The sequence below is a fragment of the Cladosporium halotolerans genome (assembly GCF_011745625.1).
Source record: "Cladosporium halotolerans strain TM138-S3 chromosome Unknown Sca42, whole genome shotgun sequence".
In the NCBI taxonomy this organism is placed as follows: domain Eukaryota; kingdom Fungi; phylum Ascomycota; class Dothideomycetes; order Cladosporiales; family Cladosporiaceae; genus Cladosporium; species Cladosporium halotolerans.
The window spans coordinates 125,916-143,757 of record NW_027191493.1 but is presented as its reverse complement, the minus strand read 5'-3'; the positions used below and the strand labels follow the sequence as shown (position 1 = coordinate 143,757).

At 55.1% G+C, this 17,842-nt stretch overlaps 7 protein-coding genes across 7 annotated transcripts; 3 read left to right on the top strand and 4 right to left on the bottom strand.

The window, feature by feature from the left end:
* Positions 1–2,510: 2,510 nt before the first annotated feature.
* Positions 2,511–4,047, bottom strand: ard-1 (L-arabinitol 4-dehydrogenase; the record flags this gene model as incomplete). Its single annotated transcript, XM_069377036.1, has 2 exons — positions 3,528–4,047; positions 2,511–3,456 (listed from the first exon to the last, which is right to left on the bottom strand). Exons 1-2 carry the CDS (start codon positions 3,704–3,706, stop codon positions 2,511–2,513), a joined length of 1,125 nt encoding a protein of 374 aa, XP_069225987.1. The 5' UTR covers positions 3,707–4,047.
* Positions 4,048–5,382: 1,335 nt separating this feature from the next.
* Positions 5,383–5,987, bottom strand: WHR41_08431 (uncharacterized protein; the record flags this gene model as incomplete). The annotated part of the gene is made up of 2 exons (XM_069377035.1): positions 5,383–5,469; positions 5,526–5,987. The coding sequence occupies 2 exons, from the start codon at positions 5,985–5,987 to the stop codon at positions 5,383–5,385; spliced, it is 549 nt and encodes a 182-aa protein (XP_069225988.1).
* A 445-nt stretch (positions 5,988–6,432) lies between these two features.
* On the bottom strand, positions 6,433–8,185 carry WHR41_08430 (uncharacterized protein; the record flags this gene model as incomplete). The annotated part of the gene is made up of 2 exons (XM_069377034.1): positions 6,815–8,185; positions 6,433–6,753 (listed from the first exon to the last, which is right to left on the bottom strand). The coding sequence occupies exons 1-2, from the start codon at positions 7,832–7,834 to the stop codon at positions 6,433–6,435; spliced, it is 1,341 nt and encodes a 446-aa protein (XP_069225989.1). The 5' UTR covers positions 7,835–8,185.
* A 1,174-nt stretch (positions 8,186–9,359) lies between these two features.
* Positions 9,360–10,488, top strand: WHR41_08429 (uncharacterized protein; the record flags this gene model as incomplete). Its single annotated transcript, XM_069377033.1, has 2 exons — positions 9,360–9,447; positions 9,513–10,488. 2 exons carry the CDS (start codon positions 9,360–9,362, stop codon positions 10,361–10,363), a joined length of 939 nt encoding a protein of 312 aa, XP_069226021.1. The 3' UTR covers positions 10,364–10,488.
* A 1,903-nt stretch (positions 10,489–12,391) lies between these two features.
* On the bottom strand, positions 12,392–16,723 carry WHR41_08427 (uncharacterized protein). The gene is made up of 2 exons (XM_069377031.1): positions 14,641–16,723; positions 12,392–14,583 (listed from the first exon to the last, which is right to left on the bottom strand). Exons 1-2 carry the CDS (start codon positions 16,438–16,440, stop codon positions 14,497–14,499), a joined length of 1,887 nt encoding a protein of 628 aa, XP_069225983.1. The 5' UTR covers positions 16,441–16,723; the 3' UTR covers positions 12,392–14,496.
* Positions 12,673–14,787, top strand: WHR41_08428 (uncharacterized protein; the record flags this gene model as incomplete). Its single annotated transcript, XM_069377032.1, has 3 exons — positions 12,673–12,978; positions 13,035–14,149; positions 14,216–14,787. The coding sequence occupies 3 exons, from the start codon at positions 12,673–12,675 to the stop codon at positions 14,391–14,393; spliced, it is 1,599 nt and encodes a 532-aa protein (XP_069226020.1). The 3' UTR covers positions 14,394–14,787.
* A 656-nt stretch (positions 16,724–17,379) lies between the features above and the next one.
* Positions 17,380–17,793, top strand: WHR41_08426 (uncharacterized protein; the record flags this gene model as incomplete). The annotated part of the gene is made up of 1 exon (XM_069377030.1): positions 17,380–17,793. The coding sequence occupies one exon, from the start codon at positions 17,380–17,382 to the stop codon at positions 17,791–17,793; it is 414 nt and encodes a 137-aa protein (XP_069225982.1).
* Positions 17,794–17,842: the final 49 nt, after the last annotated feature.

The window sequence follows — 17,842 nt, the reverse complement described above, 5'->3', positions numbered from 1 at the left end:
TGGCAAGCCGAGCTACGACAGTGTTCTCGGACCTAAGAACTGGCTGCTCCTAATTCATTCAACTTCTTCCATCACGGCGCAGTGCGCTCACGACAGCTTGTCGATGAGATCACATGGAACAAAGCGATGCACGGGTTCACGGAGAACCGACAGACCACACATAAGCGCGATATGCATAATAAGCATGGCAGACAGGCGATTTTACTGTAAATTTGAACGATCACACGAATACAAGTCCAATCACGTGTCAAACACCAGCTTTACTCGACCCGCAACCCTCAGAAACCGACCTCACCTTGTCCCCCTCCGCAATCCCTTTGTCCTTTCTTTCAGCCTTGCTACATTGCATTGTCTTGACGCCGCCTGATGACGTTGTCCAATCTCCGTCCTCAAAGACCACACTTCCCTTTGTCCAAACTGACCATCTTTGCAAAATGCTACTCCCTCGCCAGGTGAGCAAGTCTCAAAATTCCCCAACTTCGCTGCAGCACGATTAGCGAGGTCTGAGACCTCCCACACCACTTTCACGACACATTTGTTGAACACTGCTGGGCGGTGTGGTGTCCCTGGTCGGTTTCGACTTACGAAACACTCCCTACTTTTTGACTTATTCGAACAGGACTCATGGTTTCCTCAGACTACACTGTCTCCTCTGCGGCGCAGCTGATGGGCCGCACGCGGATCTCAGGGAGCACGTCGAAGTCTGACAGTACATCAGATACAGCGCGCAATCTCAAGTTTGATGGCAGCCCGCCGCCCGAAAGGCCTCTACCTCCACTGCCTGTGAGAACAATATCTGAGATCGCATTGAGATCCAAAAAGGGAGCTCAGCGTGAGTGTTCTGCGAAGCTGAAGCTCAAGATACCTTCAACTGTCAATGAATCCGAGGCTGGGATGACAAACGGCAAGAAAGAGGGGCCTGAGTTCCTCAACGGACGTATGAGCCAGTATTTCGAATACATCACACCGCCGATTTCCCACCTTGCTAGGAGCGCCAGCCGTCGTGAGAAGAACTCTCCTACCCATACACCGACAAGCTCTGGCGGCTCCAGTACCGATATCTACTTTTCGCCCATCGACGCGACGAAGAATTCGGTCTTCCTGTCCAGTCCGCAGCCCACTCCACCAGTCACTCCTGCCGCGGAATCAGATAGCAAAGGTGAGATTAGCGAGAAGTTGAAGGCTTTGACATTCCAAGAGCCTTTAAAGGTCGACATGGCGACTCCGAAGAGGGGATCGAACAAGCGCAAAGTAAGCCTGACCCTCGCCCAAGTGGACCGGCTGACTACAGCTCTGGCCGCGACTCCGCTGGTACAGAAGCGCGTCCGCAGAGCATATTTTGACGAGCTTCCCAGCGATGTGTCACATGAGAGTGCGAGCAGCAGCACATCTTTGAGCAATCTCGAAGGCCAGCATCCCGCTTCAACAGCGAACCTACTGATCTCAGAAGACCCCAGCACCCTAGCCCTCATCGACACCACCATCTCCGGCTGCCCAGTGATTCAGTCCTCCGCGTCCTCCCTTCCACCCGGCCACTGCACCCACCTCGCGATACCCTACGGTGTCTCACACACAAGCAAGCTCCTGATCTCTCCACCAGAAAGCACCATCGCGCCCGAAAGCAGAATCACCCTGCAAACACTACACTCCGGCTGCGACCGCAAAACGGGCGCAAAGTCCCTCACACTACTCGTAGAAACCGACCTGACGCACCAATTCCAGTACGCGGCGCTGGCCGAGTTCGCGCGCGGGCAAGCCTGCACTCTCGACGACATCGAGATCCTCACACCCGTCCCCGCCACCCCATCACCAGAAGCCGCGTCCAGTCCCAGCATCGACTGGGCCAACCTGGACGGCGCCGAAGAACCGCCAGCTCCCTCTTCAGCAGCGAAAGCCACGCTGCCAACTCTCACCAGCAAGACCTGCACGCCCGAAACCCGCTCCCTCCTCACCCTTCTATCGGCTCATCAAACAGCCCACAGCACTTTCATGCTGCTCCAGCCCTCCCGCTTCGACGCCTCCGGCTTGCTGGTCGGCGTCAAGATCCCGCTCGTCTCTGGCGAGATGAGAGAGAAGTTCGCGGCGATGGACGGCAAGGAAGCGTTCAGTGGGCGGAAGCTCAGGGAAGCGGTGATAGCGACTGTCACCGGGGTGCCTGAGTTTGCGGCTGGAGGGGAGTTTGAGACGGCTGTGGGAGATGGGGTGAACGTGAGGTGCGTGCCGGTTTGGGAGTGTGGGGTTGGCAGCGGGGAGGGAGAGGGCTGGGTTTGTGTTTTGGAATTCGCCGCAAAGTAGAAGAGTGACGTCTGACAAGGTAATCTGGTTTTAAATTGTTTTTTCTTATTCATTGTATCTCATCTGCATCATGCCCAAACCAGCCCAGCTCCTCCATATCCAAGCCGCATTCAGTGGTAGACTCCCACTCCGCCCCACAAGCCTTGAACGCCTCGCTTGGTTCTAATCAACATTTATCATAGCTCTTTCATAAAAACACGCTGCGACAAGCCACCTCACTTCTCACCCTCGTCCATGCTCTGGATCATGACCTTGATGCCACCCTGTTTCGCATCGCTGGCAACCTTGAACGCCTCAATGGCATCCTCAAGCTTGAATCTGTGCGTCACCAACTTGCTCAGATCGACCACGCCACCGTTCAACAGCCTGATAGCCCTGGGCCAAGTGTTCGCGTAGCGGTACTGGAACTGCAGGTCGACCTCGCGAGTGCTCAAGCGCATGAACGGGATCTTGATCTCGGGCCTTCCGACACCGATGACGAAGACCTTGCCGCCGAACTTGGCGGCGTGGATGGCGCCGGAGATGGAAGACTCGACGCCGGTGCACTCCATGGCGACAGCGGGCTCGACGCCGTCGGCCAGCTTGACGACCTTCTCGGCGAACTGCTCGGGCGAGTCGCCAAACTCGACCTTGAGGGTGCGGACGCTGGGGCAGAATTCCTTCGCGAAGGCCAGGCGGCCCTCGTCGATGTCTGTGATGACGATGGGTTCTGCGCCAGCGGCCTTGACGCAAGCGAGAGTGACGAGACCGATCGGGCCAGCGCCGCAGACCAGTACGCTGTCGCCGAGGGTGATGTTGGCGCGCTGCATGCCGGCGAGTGCAACGCTGAGCGGCTCGAGCAGGGCGCCGTCCTCGTAGCTCATGTCGCCGATCTTGTGGCACCAGACGGCGGGGTGGTTGACATAGCGGCGGAGAAGACCCGGGACGGGCGGGGTGGAGCGGAAAGCGACGTCCTCGCAGCCGTTGTACTTGCCGGTCAGGCAGGGCTCGCACTCGCCGCAGATGATGTTGGGCTCGACGGCGACGCGGTCGCCGATGTTGTGGGAGGTGACGGAGGGGTGCTTGGCGACGACGACGCCGGCGGACTCGTGGCCGAGGACGTGGGTGTCTTCGACGATCATGGGGCCGATGGAGCCGTGTTTCCAGAAGTGGACATCGGAGCTGTTGGGAAAATTGTTAGGGGAATTGTTTTGTGAAGATTGGAAGAGCGGCTTGGAGGTGTGCTTTCGTACCCGCAGATTCCGGTGCTCTTGATCGCGACTGTGATCTCGCCCTCCTTCAGAGCCTCGCCCTTCTCAACCTCCTGCTGGCTGGGCTCGGCCTCGGCAACCCAGAGGTCATGGGCTGGGTTGGTGTAGACGCCAATGTTGGCCTTTGAAGGCGCAATGGTGGTGGTTGTGGTGGTCGACATGATGTGTGCGGGCGGGGGTATCGCGTCGAGGAGAGGGAGGAGAGAGGTGAGTTAAGACGAGTGGTGTATGTCGGTGGAAAAGAAGTCGGGCGCGATGCGGTAGAAGAATGATCGCCAGGGCCCTGATGGCGGAGCGTCATGCCCACATTCTCGGGCCAACCGTGGGACGGCGTGCGAGCGAGAGGGCGCTGGCAGTGGACGGTCCGAGGCATTACTGCATTACTGCTGTGGACTGGGCGGCGAGCGATTCCACCGTGCATCAATTCCGGCGAGCGAGTCCACCGTGCAGCAATTCCGCGCCAGTCAGGACGGCGAGGCAGAGGGTCAAGCTTCAGCGCGCTGGGGGTTGCACCCAAGCCAATTTATCCGGCGGGTAGGAGGGCGTCGGCGTCACTGGGCGTGTCGTCGTCGCGGGGCGCTGGTGGTGGGGCGCGGGGCTGGCGCTGCGTGGTGGGGGTGTCGGGAGGTGGAGGGGGCAGCCAGTTGAGCCAGCTGAGCCAGTCGAGCCTGTGCCACCTCAGGCTGTACATGGCAGCAGGCTCGGCACACCTGCCGACTCTCGGCTTCGGTGCAGGCGGGCCAGCCTTCGGTGCATGTATCGCCGGCCTCTGTGCGCCTCGTCTCCGGCTATGCGAGAAAGTCTAAACACCGTCGTTCTGCCTCTTCAACCTGCGACTCTGAACTCTATATGCGACAGCTGGTTGTCTGGAATCCTATCTCCTTGTCGACATGTCACGCTGCCATTTGACGAGTCCTAGGCCCTACCTCGGTAGGTCTTTGAGCGGCCACTTGTGTCTCCGGTCTGAAAGCCTGGAAGGCTGCCGCTCGACCAACACGGATACATACAACCGAATCTCCACATCCTCTGACTGCAGGTGACCGCCGCCGTAAGACGGTTGTCAGAAGGCAGGCTCGTGAGGCAATACTGTCGATGTTCTACGTGGTCCACCACGGTAATCGCTGCGCAGCGTTTTCCAGCCACGCCAGCCGAGTCAAACGCCGAAGCTCTTCCGCGTGAGTCCGCCACCGTCACGGACAATTCGATGCACTTGTCTCAAATGCTTTCCAATTCGAAAATCATCATCTGAGCATCTCAATATGGTAAGGCGCCATACCAGCAGCAAGCGCCCGCTAGGCCTGCCGGTCATGAAATCATGTTGAACGCCTGACATTCCGCTTCCTGGAAGTCGCCACCCGGAAAACTACAACATCCGAAAGGTGACACGACACTCATACCGTTATGAAGGCCTAGTACAGGGGGGTCCAGCTGCCGATATCAATTCATCACGGTATCAAGCTATCAAGCATCGCGTGCATACGTCAAATCATCGCTCGAAGCTCTCCTCGGCATCGTTTTCTCAACGGCCAACGCCACGGGCATCAGCAGCATTTTGCTCGTGCTGACAATCGATCGCATGGAGCTTTTCACGCTTTTGGGAAGGCTATGAAAGAGAGCTGCCATCGCACATGCATATTCTGAAGCTTCGCTTGACATACTCTCAGCCGCGGTGGGCTAGGAAAGTGTGAAATGGCGGGCCATGGAGGTAGAAGTCCAGTGACACTGGGGACTTCAGTACGCTCTTCTATTCTGGGTAATGAATTCTTCATGGTCTCGGCGCCTCCATGACGATTTCGGCAAATTGTCAGTCTGGAGAACAAAGGATTTCTGGCATCGCTCAAAGACGCGAAGACTTCGGTTTCGCAGGCTTCTCCATGTCCACCTTCAGAACCGTATCTAGTCTAGAGAAGGTGTAGTAGAACCCCTGCAGCGAATCGATCAGCGGAGAACGGGCCAAAAAGCAGACCTCACAAAACATGCCTGCATCGAGATGATCTCAACGATTTCCCGGTCTGAGAAGGCTTTCCTCATCTGCGCCAACAGGTCGTCGCTGACTTCGCCCGTGTCAATGACTGATTCTAGGAACTGCAGGAACACAATCTCCGTGTCTGTGAATCCAGCCTTCACACTGGAGAAATATCCGCTAGTTTTACCCGCATCTGCAAGTGACTGGCGTTGCTCGTCAGTGACGCCCACTTTCGCGGACAGCGCAACATGATGAGTCCATTCGTAAGTCGATCCAAATTTCGCAGTGGTGAGGAGGACGAGGAGCTCTCTGTTCTTCTTGCTCAGCGCAAACTGCGAGAACTGTGCGCCTCCGACAGCTCCCCAGTGCTTGACCGTCGCGCTACTGTGAGACAACAGCTTCAAGATGTTAGGGACAGGCTTGCCGGCGCTGGCAGAGTCCTTGTCATTGGTAGAGGGGTATGGAATGCGTGCCATGATTCTCTTTGCACAGCCTCATAGACCTTAAACGAGAAAATAAAGAGATGGTATGGGACTGCTATCAAGACGCAATGGATACAGATCGCTCGAATTCCATGTGCTTGGGCCCATCTCGAGCTCATCCCGAGGTTACCTCAAAGATACAAGCCTCGGCACTAGCTTACGTTGGACGCGCCGAAAGCTTGCCGACGCGATGCAGCAACCTAACTCTAAATCTCAGACTTCCTTTCATTGTTGGAGTCATTGTGGGGCCTATTCTGGGTAAGACCTGCATTGATATTATGACTTGTACACGTCGCTTTTGGAGACTGTGGTTTGCCTTTAACATGTGTAAAGGATTCAGAAATCGCTCCATCGTTCGCCCGGCACGCGTGTCAAGACACACAGAAATGCAGGGAAGGGCTCAATGCGCCAAAGACGTACAAAACAATGCATACCTAGATCAAACAATCCACTGCGCTCCATCACAATGAGGACCTGTATCATAAAACTCCCACATGCGCTTGCTGATCCAGCCTGAGTGAGTCCCTTCCGAAGATTCTCCCAAATTTGGACGAGAAGTGGACAAACATTTACTGTCGGGAGAGACCGCCCATTGTAAGCAAGACTTGTCCTGCTCGCATAGCGCGCGGCAATCATCCGGTGAGGAAGAAGCAGAAAGCTCCTTGTCGCTGTGGTTGTCCCAGTCGGTTCGCTCCTGGAGTGTACGAGGGAGAATGTACTCGCCGAATACATCTCTGTGTCGCAAGAACTGTGCCTCATCCTGCGATTTGAGATCAGTCTTCGCGCCACCCAAAGAGAATCTCTTTGCAGATCGAACTTACCTTGCTCTTCTTAGAAGTCCACTGCTGCTCGAACTCCCACAAGTCCCTAACGACAGGCGGGCTGATGTGGTGGTACGCTGCCGTTGGAGCACACCATTGCCTTCTTACGCCATTGTCTACGCGATCATAGTTCATGTTACCAATGTCATCTCCTTGCCAAATGGGCCAAGCCTCTGTAAGTGGTACACCAGAGTCCTTGAAAGCTTTGCCAAGAACACAGTCACCAGCCCAGTGGTTTTTCGTGAAAGTCTCCCATTCGGACTTGTGTTCGATATATTCCTTAACGACCATCTCCAGTGCAGGCCGAGAGACAATGAAGCCAGTACCGCCGTGTGCGAATAAAACATCCCCAATCCAAGTCTGGCCACCGACATAGTACGGCTTCGTGGCGTCCAGAGCTGATATGTACGCGAGAAGAGTGTTCCAGAGAATGTACGTGTCAGTTTCTATGAAAAGATACCACTTCTTCGCAGGGTGCTCTTCTAGGGTCCGTCGCACCATTGGCAGGAATTTGTACTTGTCCAAGTTCCAGCCAGCATTGGATGGCTTGCCACCAGCACCTGGCGGTCGGCTCAGCTGTCCGCTCAGCTCTGAAGGCGCGAGCGCTGCTCGTCCGCCGCGCTGCAGTCTCCGGTAAAGATCGAAATCTTCATGTGTCTCTTTGAGATCGGAGCCGACATCCTCAAGAGCATCGAAGACAACATTGCCGCGGAAAGTCTCCGCCCAGTCAGAGAAGATTATGAAATTGGGATAGCACCGGAAAGTCGTCTCAAGGTGAATTGGAAGCTTGTCTTCTATTTCGCCAGCACCAGTCTTCAGGATGACAAGAGTATCATTCGCGCCCGGGAGGCCGTGGCACGGAAGATGTGCGGAGCCTTCTGTGAAGCTGGTCGTAAGGTATGCATGCGGATTTGCCGCCCAGGGGTCCAGCAGGTGAAGCTGTGAGCCGAGAAGGAAGACCAAGAACACGCTCACAGCCGCCGTGACCACCGTCCTGCGATTTGTTCTCGCGGGCAGCATCTTGAGCGTTTCCCGATTCGTAGTCAAGATGGCAAGTCGACTCGCCTGGTAAGAGAGCCTGTTGTACGGCGTAAAGTCACGAAACGAAGAGGCCAGTGCATTCACGAACCAGGCTATCCGCCGGCAGACGGCCACTCCGCCGGTAAATCAGGCGCGTACGCTTCATCCATCGCGTGTGATGGCGAAACGCCTGAAGAGCCTTCCTGCCTACAGGCGCATGGCCAGAGTGCGCTAGCGGAGGTCGCCTTCAAGGATGACCGGCTGAGGACCCGCATACGGCATAGTCTGGATGGGCCATGAATGATAGCCGCTGCCCAAAATTGGTATCCATTCGCTTCTGCAGCTGTTCTTCCTTAGCCAAACGGGGCTCGTCTGCAAGTTGGCAAGCAAGCAGTTACTCTTGGCGCGGGTGATGATGGGTTCGATTGGCTGAACGGGCCCACCTGCCGGCCCGCCGACAAGCATAACGGCGCTTAATAAATAGAGTGGCAGCGAGACGGCACAAAAATAAGATCAGGCAAGGCAATCGATTTTGACCACAATGCGGAAATGATCCTTCAACAATCAGCTGCTAAGTCATATGGTCGTTGGCCGTAACTCTCATGAAGCGGACCGGAGTCCAGGCACAGAGTGACGCTGGACATCTCGGAATGTATGGCGCGGAAAAGTGTTGAGGGACTCTTCAGCGAAGACATCAACACCATCACTAACATCACGGGCGATGGGTCTTTTGCACAAGAAGCCGCCCTTGGTCCCGGCCCAGCGCATCGAGCACATAAAACCTGACGACCAAAACTGTCTGACATACCCGCTGAATCGGCTGGGCCATTGCTCCCCCGTCGGCCTGCACCTTTGCGGCGTCTAGTTTCCACGCCGCAATATAAATTCCTTGCCGAGATGCGCGCTGTCGCTACTGCCCCAACATGCAAAAACGCCATGAGGCGAGAAGCCTGTTTCTGGGCACTGTGAGCATCATGAGAAGCATGCACAGTCTGATCGATCTGCGATGCTGTTGCCCATGGTACAGGCTGCACGCCGACATAAATCGGCCAAGCAACGATGTGCTGTAGCCTTCTTCTGCAGGCCAACGTCGACCGAACACAATCTTAGCTGCAGGACGACCGGTGTAGTCACTCGCTAGGTGGAGCGGTCCTTAGCGTGTTCCACCAAGATTGCATGCAAGCCATCCCTCAATGGCAACCGGCTGTTAGGCGCGATGCCTGATCGCTTTGCATGGCGGCACAGCCGCCCACCCAAGCCACCCGGAATATGAACTACATGCATGGTCCCGGTACGTTCTTATGACACCGGGCTGAGGTCTCTCACGAGAGTTCGAGCCAGCGTCTGTCATCGTCACCGAGCTGGCCTCACGATGATTTGCCGTTTTCTTGCTTTATGGTCTTTCCGACTGCTTGTGGCCAGCGCTCAGACGACGACATACCTACCGCCACCGCCTAAATACCCAGATGGCGTGTTCATTAGTCCTAACACGGAGGCGTCGTACGTCTTTTCGGCAGGATCAACGATGAATGTCTCGTGGGAAACGAAATATCCATCGGTCAACTTATTCCTCATTACTGGAACCGAATACAACACCGCTAGGACATGCGTCAGTGAGTCCTCACTTGCATCCGAGCTCATGAGCCGTGGAAGCAAGTTCTGACTAACTCCTTTGCAGCCGGCACCACGCAAACATGGTGGGAGTGGGAAGTCGACGACAACGGCGACAACAGTCAACCATTCTCCTTCCGTGCAGTCAATGCGCAAGGCACACAAGAGGATAAGATTGGTGGTGGCTTTTACACAGGGCAGTTCTGGATTCGTCGCGAGCCCAGCGCCAGCTCGTCCCCAAGCCCTACCACGACCGCACCGCCGACTACCACAGCCAATACCGATATCAGCGAGGCGAAGACCGAAACAGATGCCGGCGATGCCACCAGCGAGAAAACCACGACGACAACGGCTAGCACCGCCGAAACTCAGACCGAAGATACGTCCAGCGAAGAAACCACGAACGCGACGACGACGACATCACAATTGAGTAAAACGACACTTCCAGGCGCTTCGAGTCGAGCTACCAACCCTCCCTCAACCATTGCCGGCAGCGCGACGCAGTCGTCGGAACCGACCACAGTCCCGGAATCCGCTTCTGCAAGTCCGACGCAGAGCGGGAGCAGTAACTTGCCGATGGGTATTGGAATCGGCGTGGGAGTAGGCGTAGCCCTGGTCGCCGCTTTGATCGGAGTCTTCATTTTCGTCTTCAGGCGCCGACGCCGCCATCGCCGACGGAGCCAAGACAGCAGAGATGCTCAGTACATCGATAGAAAAGACCATTCAGCTTACGGGAGATCCGGTCAACACTCTGAAGAGCTGATGGCTCAAGACGGGCATTCAAAAGCTGTGAGAGAGTACTACGGCGCGTACGAACTCCCTCAGTCCTCTCAAATTCCCGCGGAGGCACCAGGCGGTCGGTTGGATCCGAGCGAACTCTCGGGGGAGAGCAGGATGAGTAACATTCGCTCGAATTAGCGGAAGTCTTGAGCACACGAGTAGCAATAATGAAAGGCTGTGGGCGCTGTACTGGCTGTATGACTTCAAGTCATTGGGTGTTTCAGTCATGGCACTATTGAATCGCATAACATGTCGTTTTCCAAAGAGATTCCGTGCGTGATCGCTTTGGCCTACCACCTTCATGCACCTCTTTGCTTTGCGCTGAAAAGCGATGGACCAATTCTCAGGGACTTGTATCAAGTCTAAGGCGAGTCTTCGGATGTAATCAAAGAAGTACAGTGGGTAACGAGTCTGCATCATCAACAAGGAGGGCTGCATCAACCGCTCTTAATTGGATGTAGCACCAGAGGGTACCTACAGGTGCCGTTCGTATAATCCCACTATACTCGGGGCGCATCTCCCGCCCAATAGAAGTAGCTCGCTTCAAGCCAACGCTTATCCGACACGCCAGAATCATCGCACCACAACATACTCGCGTGATCGCCTCCAGCAAGACTCCACGGTGGACCTTTGTGCAATGCCTTCTCAAGCTCTACTGCTACAGGAGCTGTTTTCCCTTGAAAGGAAGCCGACTCAAAAGCAATGAGGTGAGGAACGTACACGGCTTTCAAACCATGCAACAGAGACTAAGTCTCGGGCGTGGCCTCACTAACAACCCAAGAGGATGTGGCTCGCTGTTCAAAGGTGATCAATTGAAGTAAGCGTCGAGACGTTCTGGTCATGCTGACAATCGCCATTCGGCGTGGGAGGCTGAGTGGTGTCGCAAAGCCGTGCACCGCAGACTCGTAAGTCCATTTCGTGGTGACCGGATCTATCATTGGAGAGAGTGTGATAAGTTCGGCTTCCTCCCCGACTCCCCAATTCAATTCGTTCCGCTGAGGTGGTTTAGGTCCGCGAGGCTCAAGGAAGAATTCCGCATATGAGGCCTCTCTAGAGGTACATCTTACCGAGAATGGGGAAAGGTTAGCACTTCGCCGATGACTTAAGCGTACCTATAATCGCTGGAAGAAAGCGCTGGGGCTTCTCTGCCGAGATTGATCTATCTCGTCAACAATCCAGCATCAATTTGCGTCTGGCGAGGATACCCTCGCAATCCGCATACGCGGCGACGGAAAGGTCCCAGGCTGAATGCTGAACGCGGAGGACAGTAGTATCTTAGTGAGAACTCCTTGTTTTCCGCTCTTTCCCCCAAACAATTGTAGATGAACAGAAACATGAGCCCACTTCGCCCGTTGTGATAATTGGATTGTGCAGAGGATGGCTCCGGGTGCGCTGTAGACAGAAAGGACTGGTACATGTCGTTTGCAGAGCTGTTTCGATATACCCGAACGATGGTCCAAGGATATGGATGTGCAAAAGAAATCAGGCTGGCTCACTCTGAGGAGCTTGGCGAAGAATTAATCAATGTGCAAATGGAGTGAGACAATGCCTCCAATTACCAGTTGTCGCCAAAGCAGTCACTTCTGTATCTTGCTCAGAGGATGCGAGCCCTGTTTGACGGCGAGATACGTGCATGAGCCCATTCCGGTCAAAAGTTCTTCTCGCTGGATAGCATACAAACTTGCGACCAGATGTCGTGAGTCCACGCGGAGGTGAGGGGCTTAGATTTGTGATTCCAGCCAGGTCTTTAAGATTGTTGAAATTATGCATCACAAGGCCAAACAGGAGCCGCGGCAGATGGGCTCATCACAACTGCCGAAAGCTGACGGGCAAACTGTGGAGCGTCACAATCACGGGGCTCCGGATTTCCAAGACTCTGGGGCCGCGACCTTAAGACGTAACCACCACCACACTCGGCAGTTGTGAGAGACGCAGAACGCGGAAGCGTCGGCGATTCGGAGGCTGGATTCGATCAAAGGGTGATGGCAAGGTAGCACGCTTGTTGTAACAGTCGCTACTCAAACAGATGGCAAAACAGATATGTACCCATCAAATGCACGGCGACCACTACTATCACCCAAGACGGTCTATAGCCACAAACGCCTATTGCAACCGCAGAATCAGCCAGCCTAACTTCCAAAGATCGGCACAAACTAAGCCGCAGCCCTAGATCAACAGCCTCTCATTCTCAAGTGCCGTGGCCAGCCACGCTGGACGACTTGCACCGCAGTCGACACCGAACATGCCGAGTTTGCATCTGCCGTGACCTCGCTCGTATCAAGCCACGCGAAACTATGCAATGCGGTGTGCCGCAAGCCGATAAGCATTTCTGACAGGCGGCATACAATAAGTAGGTACATGTGTGAGCCTCATCCAGTCTCCCTTCTGTCTCACCACCTCATCCCTTCCTTTTTCAACTCTCTCCCATCTCGCCAGCCCTATTCAACATGCTGGCCAGCGAGCTGCTCCCGCTCATCCGGGCCTATTGGCCCATTATCCTCATCTCCGGCTTCGCCATCCGACTACTCCAAAACAAATTCCATAACGGCCTCAACAAATACCCTGGCCACCCTTTGGCAGGCTACACAAACTGGTGGCGGTACTTCGACGTGCGTGGGCGAAAAGCACAATGGACGCACGTGGAATTGCACCGGAAGCACGGCGACGTCGTGCGGCTGGGGCCGAATGTGTTGTCGTTCGCGGATCCGCGGGCGATAAAAGCCATCTACGGGCTGAACAAGGGCATGACTAAGGTGAGTTTCTCCGTCATCTGTACCGTTTCTCGGCCAGTGCTAACGCAATTGGATAGTCCGAGTTCTACCCAGTACAAGCAGCTATCTCGAAAGGCCGGCCGATCTACTCGCTCTTCAGCACGACAGACGAAGGGTACCACGCCAAGTACCGGCGATGCGTGAACAACGCCTTCTCTATGTCGTCGCTGGTGAACTACGAGCCGTTGGTAGACAGCACGACGGACGTGTTCATCGAGCAGACGCAGAAGCGGTTCCTGGAATCTGGCAAGACCTGTGATTTCGCACAGTGGTTGCAGTTCTTTGCCTTCGATGTCATTGGCGACCTGACATGGAGTAAACGCCTTGGATTTGTCGAGAAAAACGAGGACGTTGAAGGCATTGTTGAATTTATTGGTCGGTTCCTCGCGTATGCTGGCCCGGTTGGGCAGATGCCTCTGCTTGATCTGGTCTGGCAGAAGAACCCGATCAGACTCGCGCTGGAGCGGTGGGGCGTTACGAACAAGATGTTCCCAGTGACTCGATTCGCACTCAAGCAATCCGCCGCTCGCGAAAGCGAGATGAGCAAAGTCCGCGAGACGGGCGAGGCGGATGAGTCGAGCGGCAAGGGAGTCGACTTGCTCACTAAGTTCACCCAAGCGCAGCACGACCACCCCGAGTTTATGACCGATCAACAGGTACTGTCGTCCTGCAACAGCATGGTGTTCGCCGGCTCCGAGACCACAGCCATCAGCCTTAGCAGCGTCTTCTACAACCTCGTCAAGCACCCCAAAGCTTACAAGAAGCTGATGGAAGAGCTCGACGAAGCCGCGCGCAACGGAACGATCAGCGAGAAACCGTACCACAAAGTTGGATGGAAGGAAAGCCAGACTCTGCCGTTCCTTGACGCCGTGATCCAAGAATCGTTCCGACTTCACCCAGCACCCGGTCTCATTCTTGAACGCATCGTGCCGCCTCAAGGAATGGAAATCTGCGGAGAACAGATTCCCGGTGGAACCATCGTCGGCTGCAATGCCTGGGTCCTGCACCGCCGACCCGAGATCTTCGGCGAAGATGTCGACGATTTCAGACCTGAGCGCTGGCTTGATGCCCCGCCAGCTCAGCTGAAGGAGATGAAGGCGACTATGTTCCAGTTCGGCGCCGGCGCGCGTACTTGCATCGGCAAGAACATCAGGTAAGACTACCCTGCCGTCAGAATTGTCGTCCAGAACGAACCCTTTACTGACGACTCCATCTTTAGTCTCCTAGAAATCTACAAGCTGGTACCCACGTTCCTCCGAAACTTCGAGGTCGAGCTGGAAACACCTGGCAGCGAGTGGCAGACCTTCAATGCGTGGTTCGTGCGGCAGCTCAACTTCCACACGAAGTTCAGGCCTCGGACTGTGCCAGCGGATTCCAGGCGCGATAGTCTAGCTTAGAGATTCCTGTATTTCGAAATCAAAACGATCTTCACAGACGATGAGCTCCGCGAAGTCACTCTGTTGTAGCAGCGAAATCGTTGTAGACGTTGATGAGGCCTCTTCAGCGGCTTTGCGGCGGCGTCAAAATTCGAGACCGGCTCTTGTACCGACACTTCGGCTGTCCACACAAACACTCCTTGTCGAGATTCTACACAAATCGTCAGCCTCAAGGCGAAACTACAGAATGCATCACTTGAACACTCACCTTCCAATAAGTATCCGAATAGTCGACCGTAATCTCCTCGCCTGCCTCGATTCCCTTACTCACAAGCACGATTCTCTGCGTGCCCATCCACATGAACCGCTCATACTGGCTGTTCGGTTGGCAAGAATGGTTCACAAACCTGGTGTAATTGCCCTGCCGCCCCTGCCAGATCTGATAATTGGCGCTCTCCGTCTGGCCCACCATGACGTCCAGATTTGACAAGCCGGACGTGACCTGGCCGACGAACTCGCCGACAGCCGTGCCACGATCGAAAGGCAAGCACGCGACAAGGCCGTTGTTGCGGCCGTTGGGAGTGCGGTAGACTTGAACGGGGGCGTTGTGTGGGATGGTCTGTGGGTAGAGGTTTGGGAAACATGAGCAGTTGTTTTGCGGCGGATCGTCGGACTGGCGCTCGTGGCAGATTTGGCAGGTATGGGCGCTTTCCTTGTGGGCGGCGTGGACCACACGGGGGTCGTAAAGGCCCCAGGCGTCTTCGTCGATTTGGCAGGTGTCGAGATGGATGAAGCTGAAGTCTTTATCCCATTGCTGATAGGTGATGGAGAGGGGAACGGCTTCATTGTTTGGCATACCAATTACGTAGTCGTGTGGGTGACCAGTGTATTTGCGTTCGGTAGATGCGCCTACAATGCCGAGGAGGTGTCTCCAGCGAGGGTGGAGAGTGTCGGCCGCAACCTCGAATCTATGTCGCAGAGCGCGGAGAGCCTGGAAAGTCTCCTCGTTGAATGATACCCGGTACTTGCAGAAGCGATAGAGGCCCATGCCAGCGAAGACCAAGGCTGCCCAGCCGCCAGCCTTTTGGATGTCTTGGTAACCGCGCCAGACACCCATTCTGTTGCGCAGTTCTTTCTCCGTCCAGTTGAAGTCGAGACAGGCTTCTGAGATAGTACTCTTCTTCGCCTTCTCCTTACTCATAGATGCGGACAATTCATGAACGCGGTCGTCAAACAATTGCACCCATTTTGCTTGTACAATCACTTCAAGCGACCTGCAAGTTCGGCTGGTCTGTGTAAGTTTGCGAGCGAGGATACTCATCCTGCCAAAAGTACCGCCTCCGTTCAGAGAGCTGTCTCTGGCAGCAAGCTCACTCTCCGTGCTAGTGAGAAGTTTCGGCTGGCCGTTGAACTCGATGGCCTGCCATTGCTCGATGACCTCGGTCGGGTCCATTTTCAAAGACGAGTAGATGCTTTCAAAGACGCCTTTTACAAATTTTTGGAGAGACGACGGCTGAAAGACAGGGTTGTCTCCGACATTCTTTTTGCGCTGGGGAAAGACGCGGCCAGCACTCTCCAGCCTGCGTGCAGTGTTGCCAGTAGAACCAGGCTCTGCGTTTGGATCCACGACCACTCGCAAGCCGCCGGTGGCTTTCCGCGTTTTCAACGGAGGCTCGTCGCATTGTTCTTCGGGCGTAGGAGCCGGTGTGACCAAGGTCGAGCGCGGTCTGAAATTGCGTGCTTCAATGGCATTCGAGACGCCTCCCACAGGCTCCGGTGGCGGCAGAGGCGCTCTATCAAAAGTCGGCGCAGCAAGCTGGATGGTCGTTGTATCCATGCGACTTGGAAATTGTCTCAATAGGCTCCCAACATCGACCGAGATGACCTGCACCATGGGCTCCTGGCCTATACACGAAGCACTTCCAAGGGTAACATTGCAATCGAGACGCAGGCCATCAATGCTTCCGGAGAAATTTCTATGAAGCAACTGGGTGATCACAGTCGGCATCCGCTCAGAGATGGAGCCAGCGACCTGGCGCGCGACGTCCTCGACTTCGTCGTCGGCCATGGTTAGAAATTATCGGGCGGGCCGCGTTCGGCAAGCCTACAGATCCAGATCTGTCTCCAAGCCCAGATTCGATAGATGGCGGTGTTAGCAATCGTTGCTGACACTTTGCGTCGGCAGGTCGCCTAAGCGGATCGATGGCATAGCTGGGGCCCTGAAGGCAGAGTAGGCGGAGGGCGGATTGGGAAGGTCTCGTCCAGCGCTGCTGATCTGCGGTCGGGCGAAAGGCCGAGGTTTGTTGAGTGGGGCTCCAGCACGCGTTCCCACCATGCGCGGAGAAAGAGTTTCGGCGCAGGCGGTCGTAAGTACGTACGAAAATCGTCATCACGACAGAGTTCACCTCTTCCTTGGAAACACGACTGTTTCAAAGGGGTGGCGTGATGGCATGCGATAGAACAGAGTGATGAGATGTCACTTGAATATGGCCAAAGACCCTTTGAAAAATGCCTTGAGCATGCAACGGCCTAGCATAAAGGATCGATCTGGTCAGCATGCCCTAACGACAAAAGCTACCGTTAGCTCATCTTCAGCGATCTCGTGAGGGAAACTCTCTTTGAGCATTGATAGATGCACCTTTATTGTGTGGCAGTAGCTTCTTTGGTGGGTCCACGAAAGCACTATAAAATGAGAAGTCAGATTCACATCACTTATCCTTGCGGAATGGCGACGTGCAAAGGCCTGAAGAATGTATTCATCGTGAGCCCAGCGATTTATTATGACTGCTACTTGCCAATTGTGCACATAGCCGCTCACCCGGGAGGGGTGACATATGCACCTACGCTAATCTCATGTTCCGCGCCCTATGGGCTGACAAGTCTACCTTTTTTTCGGCTGTGCTTGTGTGTCTTATACCATATGAAGAATTCAGTACTGCGAGGCCAACAGTGCAGTCGAGCCTAACATCTCACTTTTAGAGCTTACACCGTCGAGCTCCCGGCAACTATGCAATCCATCAACCTCCACAACCGTGTCGCCGCCATTTCCGACCACTGGCAGCCCGAACACGTCCTGACCGTCGACTCATCACATACTGTCAAAGTCGCCAAAATTCAAGGCTCCTTCATCTGGCACTCACATCCAGACACCGATGAAGTCTTTTATTGCGTCTCTGGTGGCCCCATGAAGCTCGAATTCAGCACGAAAGCAAGCTCGCCACAAGAAGCCGAGAAGCTGGGCGTGGACCAGACGGTCGAATTGAAAGCTGGCGATATGTTCAAGGTGCCCAGGGCAATGCAGCATCGGCCTGTGGCGGAGCAGGAGACAGGGATCATGATGATTGAGAAGGTCGGGACGGTGAATACGGGGGATCAAGAGGGGCATGAGAGGACGTCCAAGTTGAAGGGGGATGAGGTGTAGTGTCCTTACTAATATTATGCTGTACATGGAAGCTTGCAGTGCAGCAGGA

Bases quoted from the DNA above. Each gene is read 5' to 3' on its own strand.
- WHR41_08427 (XM_069377031.1), bottom strand. From the start codon at position 16,440: ATGGCCGACGACGAAGTCGAGGACGTCGCGCGCCAGGTCGCTGGCTCC. The intron at 14,584-14,640 runs GTGAGTGTTCAA...CGATTTGTGTAG, and splicing joins ATTCGGATACTTATTGGAAG to AATCTCGACAAGGAGTGTTT.